The following is a 12,166-nucleotide window of genomic DNA, read 5'->3' as shown; positions in this document are numbered from 1 at the left end:
ACATAATGAAACACTGAAGGATGGACACAAATCAGTCTAAATATGATACAAGTACAAGCAGGATATACAGTTTATTTAATGTGGAAGGACCTGATGAAGAAGAGTAAAGTGGCCTTAAAAAAATACCAGCATGCAGAATCTGATGTGTTTGCAGAGTACAAATCAAATCCCTCCGTTCAGGGAGATGATTATTGATTATTGGTTATGGATGACTGTACAGGTTTAGTTTTTGAACATGTCACACAGCAGCTTCTCCATCGGCGTGTTTCCGATGGTTCGGTGGAAAAACAGCAGCTCGATGCGCTCCGAGTTCACAAAACGTAGCGAAGGAAGAAGAAGGAGTAGCTTTCCAAACCTGAAGACAAGAGAAGTCAGACATACATAAACAGGATCCATCAGAACAACCTGATAAACGTCTACAAATATACGTCTAAAGTCTTAGAACTTTAAGTCAATAGAAAAACCATCCAAAATAATACGTGTTGTGTTTGTACTTTGTACTAATGCAGGTAAATAATAAACTATGATAAAAAAAAAACAGCTATCGAGAGAGTATCATGATTTTCGTAATACATCCTGAAAACTTCAAACGTGTAGAAGCTCATTTTCAGTGTATTATTTACTGTTTGTCTGATTTAACCCATAAAGACCCAGTACTACTTTTGTGGCTGTTCCCAAATGAATTTTTCTCCACATTTAACCTTTCTTAAGTGATTTATCACCATTTATTGTAATATTACCCTCTGTATTTTGCAGATTGTCTGTGAAATTCATGTATTTTTGTTTGGGTCTTCATGGGTGAAAGCCTATTTTTATTGTCATCAACATATTTAATATTTGATTACACATTTGTACTGAAGTCTGGATAAAGCTCTGGTGAGGATGTTTTTATTAAATTATGTTCCATGTGGTGTTGTTGTTGTGCGTCAGGTGGTTGTCGATACCTGGCCGGCTGACTCGGGTAATGTGAGCGGATGTGTTGTCCCAGCATCACCTGGGACTGGTCCTGCAGGTTTTCCACCTGTTCTGGATCTTTGAGACCACGAGTCTCTGTGGAGAGAAAAAAACCAGTCCATCAGAACCTGTCACCTCAGTAGACCAGACCAGACCTGATCCACCTGGGATGGTAAGTCCACTCCACTGAATACCCACAGGGGGCAGTACTAGCACGTAATGAAGACTTTATTTCAGCATATCATTCATCCTGTTATTAAACTTTAAATGGAAACAGAAAAATGAAGGATTCATAACACATCTCAAATAATTTCTCAGTCATGGACGTTACTTTAATTATATTATGTTGTCTTTGTGATTCATTTTAACTGCATTCACTCCTTCACTTCACTGCTTTAACTCATAAAACTTCATCTATTTTTGATAGAAATTCACAAAAAGAAAATAAACTGATGGAAGTAAAATACAGACAGAAAATGAAATGACTAGACTCTGTCGTGGATTTCAGCAGAATTTTTTTTTCCATTTTTGCTCTGTTTTCATTTATTGAATTTAGTAGAAATCCAGACAGCACTGACTACAGGAACACACACACTTGTTTTTTTGTTTTCATCTGAAATAGTTATCATTTTTTCACATCTTTCACGTTATTTAATCTTTCTAAACTCTTCCAGAGGACACTCATGTTCCTCGTTTGTATTTTATATTATATCATGTTTATTTTCTCATCACATCCAGTAAAATCAGCTCTGTCACTTGCTGTGGTTCCTGACCCTAAGTTTGTGAAAGGTTTTTGATCAGTCACTCGCCGCTGACTTGTTGCTCGTGCGTCTTGATTCTCACCTGGTTTGAACAACACCACGGCCTTGAGGCAGGCGAACTCCGTGGGGTCGACAGCGAGTGCCTTGAAGCGGCTGAAGGCCTCCTGCAGGAGGCGCAGGTCCAGGCTGGTGTAGCTGGTTTTTCCCTGCATTCCAGGGCAGAGGTCAGGCAGCGACAGCAGAGGGCAGCTGTCCAACGGCAGAGACCACTGGATGGCACAGAGCAGGAAGAGCTCGCTCCACGCCTCCTCCAGGAGAATCACCTGGAAACAACACAACCAGGCGTTCAGGTCAGTCTGTGGCAGGGGAAAGAACTGGACAGTAAAGAGTAAATATAGTACATTTGAGTCTGATGTCATAGAGCAGGGGTGTCAAACTCATTTTAGTTCAGGTTCCACCTCCAGTGGATCAGACCAGTAAAATAATAATATATTAACCTAGAAATAATTACCAAAAAAAAAAAAAAAAAAAAAAAAAAAAGCAAAAAACCCCATTAAATTATTAAAATATTCACATTTACAAATTATGCTTTAACAAAAATCTAAATAAGAGCAATTTTAACAATATATGCCTCAGCTTATCATTTATACATGTGCATTACACACAATGTTACACAAACATTTGGTAACAGGCATAAGATTGTTAAAATATGGAGCTAAAATAAGAACAGTTTCTACAATATTATGTTTCAGCTTATTAACACAACTTACAGATAACTGGATCTACAAAAACACATAATATTTGGTAACAGGCAGAATATTGTTAAAATGACACGTAATTTTCTTTAGACATTTCAGGTTCATATTTGTTCATGTTATTCACATTTTATTGGTAAAGGATAATTTGCAAATGTAAATATTTTCATAAATTGTTTTTTCACATTAAACCAAGAGGGAAATTATATAGTCATTATTTATGGGTTATTTTGCTATTAATAATGATAATGGTAATAATAATGTAAACTCCTAAACTTGTATAAACTTTTATTGTATAGACTATAATAGCCTGTTAGTTCTGTGGGGGGTCTGACCTGGTCTCTGAAGGGCAGGTTGGAAAACACCGGCAGGTTTTTGGCCCATTTCACCGACATGAAGAGCAGCCTCGCCGACGTCTCGTACACGTTCTCAGAGCTGGACGGGTACAAAGCCATGTGGTACTCCGACGACGCTCGCTCCGGCTCGTTACTGGTCACATCGATGTTTTCATCAACTGAGACGAAGAATCAGGTTCAGGTCAAGAGCAGCACAGACACTTTACACTCATAGAATATGAGCATCTATTGAACTGAGAAATAGTAGTGAAGTAAAAAAACTGTATAAAGAAGGAGGAACATCTTGGCTTGTTAAAATACTGAGTGTGCAGAGCTTTTCTTTCTTTTCTCATTTATTTTGTTTATTATTTTCTATTTTTATTCTGCTGTCATTCTCCTGACCCATACTCCAGTCCAGTAGGGGGCAGTAACGCACCTTAAACCGCCAATAAACCCAAGTAAAAACAGAAGGGACTGTAATTTGTATGAGCTCAAGTTCAGACTCAGTAATACTTCAATCGATGTCAGATGAGGTAATAATAGTCATAAATTCTCGCCGTGTCATGGTGGCCGCATGACCGCCACAACCTGCCAATCACCTGACAGTTGTCATAACTATATAAACTAAAGATTTATTGAATTTCAGAACATTTTTATATGAACAACAAGGAGTTCCTTAATGAAAACAGCATCTTTTCACCATGTACCAGTAGGTGGGAATAAAACACCATGAAGGTGGTTTAGCCCCACCCACTTTCCCTCCCACCCAGTCATTTTAACCATAAACGTCAAAATTACCGGGCTAAAGTTTTCTGTGGCTTCGTATCGCGGCACAGGTGAAGACTAAATGAATGAAGCTTCTACCCACAATGCCCCAGTGCTCACCATCCTCAGGCTCCAGCTTGGCGCAGGTCTCGGCCGTCATGAGGCTGGCCATGAAGCGGTGGTTGTTCTGGGGGCTGACGCAGCGCTGAGGGGTCACGGAGGAGGTGATGGCCATAGACGAGGTGATGTGGGGCCACGTGATGACGGAGCCGGTGGAGGAGGATGAAGACGAGGACGAGAAGGAGGACGAGGAGGAGGTGGGCTCCCGCGTGGTGGCCAGGTGCTCCTTCTCAGGGTCCACGTCGATGGAGTCCAGACGGACCTGGGCCGTGCTCCGGGGCTGACGCTCGTTCTGCACCGCTGTAAAAATACAACACAAAACAAATACATCAAGATGAGAAGTGAAAAGACAGAACAAAGAGGCGACATCAGAGAGAAGACTGATGTGAACAGAAACATGATTAAACAGAATCAGAATTAGAATGCTTTAGTAATCCCAGGAGAAAGAATTGTGTGTTACAAGAGCTCCATTCAGGTATAGAAGTTATATATAAAGCTCTATATATATATATACACTATATCGACAAAAGTATGGGGACACATTGAAAGGTGTTTCTTTTCTAACGGGTCTGGGATACAAAACAATAATGATAATGTCAGAATATAGTTTTATATTGGGATAAATATCATTGCATTGGTTAGTTTGGTTTAAAATGTTATCCTTGCTTCCAAAATGCCTCAGAGATGGTTTTTGTTTAATTTCTCTCAACACTGATTTTGTTTTTTGTTTTTTTATTCGTGACTATGATATTAAATGTTCTACCTCTAAATTTCTAAAATATTTTTTGTGCTTTTACTGTAAAAATCTGACAGAAAAATTTCAGTTTATTCTTAAACGAAATATCAATGTTTATATCTCTAATCAGCATGAAATCAAATATACATATAAAAAAAAGACATATACATAAATGTAGTTAAAGAAATATAAATAATAAATTCAACTGGTGATTTTGAGGAAAAAAAAAAACAAGTAGTAAAACCACACATGATGAACTAATGCATGGAAAAGGATTCCCATAGGAACCTTAAATGGAGGCGTTGTGAAACAAATGGAGGATTAATACACTTTGCTTTTTTTTTTTTGAATTTTTTTATCTAATGAATCTGAATAAACATCAAATCCTCATTAAATCTCTGTCTGCACTTTTGTTTCCAAACTATTACATCAATACAAACTAAAACATTTAAAAACAGGAAAAATGGTATTTTTTTAATTATATATTCTCTTTTCTTTAGGGAACTGTATTTCCCTGTATATTGTTATTGTACTTTATTTGATCATGTACAACCCTCTTTAAATGTGCTTGTTATTTTACTTTTTCTGTACAAAATCTTCTTGAAAAATAAAATTATAAAAACAAACAGGAAAAAGGTAAATAATCATAAAACTAAGAGTCATGTTTTTCTAATCAGAAACTGTTTAAATCAAACCAGGTTTCAGCCCAAATACAAAATACATATCAACAGTATTTTATTTGCTCATATTTCAGAAATAAGTGGCGATCAGCTGATTCTGTTCCTGTCAGCATGAGGCATACCTGCTCTGATCACATGACTTCACATGTGCAAAAGCACACGTGTGGCCCCATGTGGTGCACACGGGAACATGTTCAGAATAACATCTCAAAGACATGGGATCATATGGGATAACATGGGAAGCGTGTTTTTGTTTTTTTGTTTTTGTAAAGGTGACGTCACTGTTTTTATAATTAGCTAAAAGACTCAAACTAAGTACAGTTTTCAATAATAGTAGGTTCATATAATGATTTACAATAAAATAATTAACAGTGTTTTTTCTAAATTATTCATCCTTTCATCCATTGTATTGTTGCTGCTATAAATAAAGCTCTTCATAATATCTGACAAAACTAAAACAAAAACTCAACTAAACCTGTATCAGTTCCACAAAATAAAAACCAGCTATTCATGTAAAATGTAAATTAAACTGAAACTCAGCCACATAAATATTCACACTGAACAGATGTATGGACATAAGCTTCATCCTGAGGTTTACCTTTTATTTCCTTATGTATAAAACAGAAACACTCACCGTCCTTGTTCATGCCGCCTGCAGGCATTTCTTCAGCCGACACGCCTGACACTGGTTACGATGAGCTTTGTCCACGGGGCACATACCGTACCGGCCTGACACCTGTTGGACCAGAACACGCTTTAGACGGAGAACCACAACCAGAACCAAACACCCGGTACATGATCAGATCCACAGACAGACACCAGACTCAGTATTTAAGGATTGTATGGGTGTGTTTTTAGTGAAGGATCAAACTGGTGTTGGTATTTTTTTTTCTGAACTGTACATTCAGAATTAGAGAAAGTTATGTTTTATTTTAATCTTTTATAAGAATAAAAAAAAGAGAAATACAGCTCTGCTTTGCATCAGTTAGTCAACCGTAATCGGTATATACAGGAGCTCATTAATGCCAGAAAAATGTCCCAATTAGATTTTATCAAAATTTATATCAAATCACAAACAAAACCTGTTCATTAAAGTTAATTAAAATATGTACGAGTATGTAACTGAGTCATTAATACATATTTATCTATAAACACTGGCTGTCAATCATCATTTGCTTTTCTGGACTCAGCAAAGTAACTGAAATTCACTTGATCTTAAAATAACATCCCAACGTAAAGACACAAGATTTCATGTTTTATTGTGGATTGAGACCTACTAAAACAGCTATTGAATCAGTTTAATGAAGGATTCAGTACAATGCAAAGAAAGAAAGTTTTTCTAATAAAAAAACATTGTAATTATCATTTAATTATATGTTATGGAAGTTCTCTTTTTTTATGTTTTAATTTAAATATGGATATTTAGGGGTTTTTTTTATTCACAGAATGTGCTGTAAATTGTTGTCATTTCTTACATACGCTCTAATGTTTTGTGTCTAAAGAACTGAGGAAATATAGTGGTACCAAAGTTAGTGTGGGGATGAAGAACAGGCCTCAGAGACACAGACGTTTCAGATATTGTTTCATCATTCCATTCTTGTAGCTTCTGATGTAAGAACTACACTATATGGACAAATGTATGTAGACACGTTGAATTCAGGTGTTTCTTTTCTAACTGGTCTGGATACAAAATGATAATGACAAATGTCATAATATAGTTTTATACTGGGATAAATATCATTGCATTGGTTAGTTTGGTTGAAATTGTTATCTTTGCTTCTAAAATGCTCAGAGATGGTTTTTACTTAATTTCTCTCAACATTGACTATGATTTTAAATGTTGTACCTCCAGATTTCTAAAACGCTTTTCATGCTCTGACTGTAAATAATAATTTTCTACCACAACTAACCATTTACTTTCTTCACATCTCACTTAAGAAGAAAAATCTCCCATTAAACTTTAAGGAAATATTGATATTTTTTTAAAAAACATCTGAAATCACTATGTACAGCTATAGACATGATGTGTCAGAATATTTTTGCCCTTATAGTTTATAAACATCAATATAACCATTTCATTTAACAATTTAAACCAAACTAAGTAATATAATACAATGATATTTATCCCAGTATAAAACTATATTATGCCATTTGCCTTGTTGTTTTGTATCCCAAACCCCTGTTAGAAAAGAAACACCTGAACTCAACGTGTCCACATACTTTTGCCCATATAGTGTACCTTCCACTTCTCCATAAATGTGGATTGTTTGACAGTGTGTGAAACGGTTTTTCTGTTCTAACTTGGATCTGGTTTTGGTTCTGAGGTTGGTCTTGCCTGTAGATGAGCCTCCTCCTGACGCTGCGTTTGAAGAAGCCGCTGCAGCGTTGCAGGCGTAGATGCCGTAGTGTTTCCCACTGCTTGTATCTCCACATACTTTGCAGACCAGAGCCGGACTCAGAGCCTTCCCCGGAGGAGGACTCTTGGCTGAAAGTCAAACACATACAACAGGTTTGAAGCCGGGTATTGTCTCGCGTATGTGGACACCATCTGCGACGTGATCCAAGTCTGCAGCCGGACTGAACACACCAGGCAATATTGGAACAGACGTTACTCTCTGAAAAATCTCATTTAGTGCATATTATCAACTAAAAACAATAAATGGCTGGAGGCAAATTAACAACTGAAAGAAATTATGCCTGGAAACTGAAATTAATCCAAATAAACCTGTTAATTATGAATAATGAATCTGTTTGATTCCAGCTATTGAGTATTATTGAAATTAAACCATATTCAGTTCAGAAGATGCACATTTAATATATTATAAATGACTTCACAAGGACATCTAATTAAAGTAAATTAAGAGGATTAAGAGAAAATCCATTAATATAGAGAAATATATTTAAAAAAAAAAAAAAAAAAAAATCAATGACCACCATAAATTGATTACTATTAACAATAAAATATCAAACAAACGCATAAAAGACACAATTATATAACAGTTTTAAGATGAGAGGAATTTTATTAATGTGAGTTTTTACACCATATATGATTACGTTTTGCATGAAATAATGTATTCATGAAAATTTGTTTAATCTGCTTTTTCCTCACTAAGCTCTAAGATCACAGTTACAAAATAAAATCATAAGTGATTAATAATAATCAATTAATTAATCAATAATTACTTATATGTGACAATTTGGTGCTATTTAACTAAATGCAACAGAAATTATCACTGATACTATCATGTGTTTACGCATATAACCGTAGTTTGTGTTTGATTTTATTTTGTTCATTTAATAGATGAATCCATTTAATAAATTGACGCTTAAATTGACCTTAAATACATATTTCTAGGTGAGTTTTCTTGTCCACTCTTACGGATCTCAGTTTCATTCTTGATGCAGTTTCGCTCCCTAAATACAGTTTACTTATCACTGTAATTGTCTTTTTCTTGTCACGGGATCTCACCTCCTCTGCTGTCGTCAGTCCCGCCGCTGCCAGACGATTCGGTGGGGGGAGGAAGATGGCATCATGGGTATCTTTGACAAGTGATCATCCATCATTTTTTACAGACGGAGAAACTTTGCAAATGAAGGTATTGGTCCTGTTCTTCTAAAAGTCCAACGTCCAGGGCCTGTGTGATGGGAAAGTTCCAGTTGAAGTTACTGCAGATACAAGTACGTATCTCCGGGTTGGGGGGGTGGGGGTGGTTGGGCCTCCAAGGGGGGGCAGATGGGCACTCAGTTCCCCTGCAGAGCCTCTACTGTTTCGGGGAGACGCAGATGGGCCGGGGTCCTCCTGCCACGAGCCGGGGCTGACTGACACTTGTTGTGGCGGGTCAACAGGTTGTCGTGGTGGTTGTTGTGTGTCGTCCTTCGTCACTGTCTGTGGGTGTTCCTCTGCGGTGGCTCCTCAAAAGGGAGCCCACATGGGGGTGGGGGTTAGGAGGGGAGGGGTGGGGGGGGATTAGCCCCGGACAAGCGCTGTGTAAGCACCATACTCATTTGTCATCCTCTTAATCTTTACTGTTCATCTACTGGATCAATCAGTCACATTGGACAAACACTGGTGTGAGTCTGCAAATGAAAACACAACAGGAAATGATAGATAGATAGATAGATAGATAGATAGATAGATAGATAGATAGATAGATAGATAGATAGATAGATAGATAGATAGATAGATAGATAGATAGATAGATAGATAGATAGATAGATAGATAGATAGATAGATAGATAGATAGATAGATAATGAATAAAAATTACAAATATAAGCAACAAAATGAGTAAAAACCAAAAAAAATTGTGAAAAATGAACAAAATCACATTAATAAAAAATGAACAAAATAGGCAAAAACTTAAGAAAAATAAACATTAAAAAGTAGCACAATGACGGATAGTTTTTTTATTTAAATATGTTTAATATTCACATGTGCTTCTGCAGCACTTGTACATTTCCTTTTCTTCCCAGGTTTGTAAAGCAGTAGAAGTATAAACTTATATGTTCCCCTTACACACAACTCAAATCATTAATTAAAGAAAACCGAACAAAACATTACAGGTGTATTTCTGTCTTTAAACGCTTCCATTACCGTCCTGGATTAAACTGCTTTTCCTCATCCTTATATTTATTTTAAACTTGTATTTTATATATTCCTTTAAACTGGTTCATGTTTTACTTTTCTTTATTTCATCTGTTTGACTGTTCCATGATTTAACCCCTGTGATTGAAACAATTGTCCTTTTTACAGTTAAATACAGTTAAATTTCTGTATTTTTTTTTTTATTTGGAAGTAATTTATGTCTCGCTTTAAATATTAGTTGTGCTATTTAAAACTGAAACAAATCTGGAATTTTTTCGAGTTTTTAATCTTAAAAAAAGTTCACTTGTATGATCTCCATGTCCTGCATTATTTATCAATTTAATGGCTTTTTTCTGCCTTTTATATATTGTTTGTATATTGGTTTTATATATTTTTTCCAACAGTTCAACAGAGTAACTCAAATACAGTAAAACTAATGTACAGGGGAACGTATATAATTCTCTCTCAGTGAGGATATGCCTTGTTTTGCTCCATGCCAACTTCCCTTGAACATATTTAATATGTGATTTCCAGCACATTTTCTAGTCTAAGATCACAGCATGGGATTTTTATTTCATTTATACTTTCTATGTTTACATTATCAGTGCTTACCTTTAGATAAATAAAAAGAATAAAACATCAGCAGAGGAGTGGAGGTAACTTTACACCATCAGCTCCGTATCACTCATCACTCCTCTTCAGTGTCTGCATCTAAGGGGATGATTACCTGAGGCGTATCATTATATTTACCAGCCTCTTTAATTTGTATTTCCCCTCCTTTCTTTACTATTTTGCCCCCCAGTTTCCAGCCCCATTTCCCTCTCGCTGTATATTTGATCTGTGTGATTGCCTCCTGTTCATAATGAGCTCCAGTGTTTGCGGAGGAGATGCCTATTAACTCCCATTTCCCTTTTTTTTTGGATAATCTCCAGTAGAGATCAGCCTCTTCCCTTTAGCCTCCTATGGGACAGGTCACAGACGGAATAATAGACGTCTGAAAGGCGGAATGATTCATATCACTCATTCATAAGGATCTCACATATATTATTAAACCATCATGCATGTGGCATTTACATAGGGAGCAAAGAAAACCAGAGGCACTGAAACGGGCAGTATTTTAATATTTCAATCAAAGTAACTTGTAGTTTGCTCACCTAAAGACGTATTACAACATATATTATGATTATATGAAGCTTAAACTAAATGAGTAATAATAAAAATGTGTAAAAACTACATAGAATAAAGCAAAAATGAACTAAAATCAAATGGAAGTACAGGTAAAATGAGCTCGGTTTGGTTTTTCTTCCATTGTTATACAGTTCATGTTGCGCAAAATGGGAAATAACCAATGGTTTTGTGAATCATATTTGTAAGTCACTGTCTATAAATCAACGCTATCCTCATAAAACTGTAAAATCTGAAACAAATCAACCTCAACTAAAAATTTAAAAATTCATGTAAAAAAACCCAAAAATCAACTGACTCATAAAACTCATAAAAACAAAAACAAAATGAAAGACTAAGTAAAAATAAAAGAAATATTGCAATATGCATTATGAATGGCATTAAAACTGATAAAAAAAAAAAAAAAAGCTTGTAAACTGCTACTTTTTTGGCATAAAAAGTACATGAAATCTATTAAACCAGGAGTGAAATAAACCATGATGTGTTTCAGTTAAAGGCAGATGGACTCGACAGTGAACTTTACTAAAGAACCAGTGATCCATAAACACTGATATTGTCAGGATCTGTGCCTGGGTGACCCTCAGCTCCTCTTTTGTTATAATCATTATCATCATCATACTCACCTGCTGGCGCTGCGTGGCTGCAGCCAATTACCATTGGCCTATTTAAGGATTAGGTTTGCAGCCATGCAGCGCTGGTCCATTACTCCTCATTCCTTTCCATAGCCCGGACTATTACCCATATTCATCCACGGACTCTGACCCCAGGTTTTGTATGTTTTTTTTATGGACTCTGTTTTCTGATTTAGTTTTTGTGTTAGGTTTTTTGTTGTGTTGTTTTCAGATTTTGTTAAATAAACTTATTTTTTTCCCCTTCAGTACCGAGCATTTGAGTCCTTTCTTTTCCCCTTGTGACAGATATGAGGCCACGTCAGGTTCACCATGGCATTGAACTGAACCAGAACTGACCATATTTGGAGAAAGGGGTGGAGCTGCAGGAGCACAAAGCATTAAGGGTGAGCTAATGCTAAATGCTAGTGTACTGACAGTAAATTTAATCAAGAACTTGCATAAAAAAGTTATTATATGGACTCGTTTGTGTAATTTATTCACTGCAATACATTCGAGGTGTCAAGAAATAATGTTCAAGTCAATAAATAGAAGTGAGATGTCAAGGACAGCCCGACATCAGAACTGCTATTGGTCTTAAATCCTTTTCATGGAGCAGTAATTACATATGGACCAGAACACTTATGAGAAAATAAAACAAATGAGAGCAGGATGACTCCCAGA

At 36.1% G+C, this 12,166-nt stretch overlaps 1 protein-coding gene across 1 annotated transcript in view; it reads right to left on the bottom strand.

Annotated features, from left to right (window-relative positions):
* Positions 1-9,015, bottom strand: part of LOC115416926 (photoreceptor-specific nuclear receptor-like) — a 9,120-nt gene extending 105 nt beyond the window's left edge. Inside the window, 12 exon segments of the mRNA XM_030130797.1 lie at positions 1-355; positions 945-1,050; positions 1,798-2,038; positions 2,806-2,984; positions 3,691-3,990; positions 5,741-5,758; positions 5,761-5,829; positions 5,832-5,842; positions 7,442-7,490; positions 7,493-7,591; positions 8,576-8,621; positions 8,623-9,015. The exon segment at positions 1-355 is cut by the window's left edge and continues 105 nt beyond it. Coding sequence (XP_029986657.1) covers positions 223-355; positions 945-1,050; positions 1,798-2,038; positions 2,806-2,984; positions 3,691-3,990; positions 5,741-5,758; positions 5,761-5,829; positions 5,832-5,842; positions 7,442-7,490; positions 7,493-7,591; positions 8,576-8,621; positions 8,623-8,670 — 1,299 coding nt within the window. The 5' untranslated portion in view covers positions 8,671-9,015 and the 3' untranslated portion in view covers positions 1-222.
* Between the last annotated feature and the right edge of the window lie 3,151 nt (positions 9,016-12,166).

The sequence above is a fragment of the Sphaeramia orbicularis genome, chromosome 3, assembly GCF_902148855.1.
Source record: "Sphaeramia orbicularis chromosome 3, fSphaOr1.1, whole genome shotgun sequence".
NCBI lineage: Eukaryota > Metazoa > Chordata > Actinopteri > Kurtiformes > Apogonidae > Sphaeramia > Sphaeramia orbicularis.
This window is presented reverse-complemented; position numbering and strand designations above follow the sequence as displayed.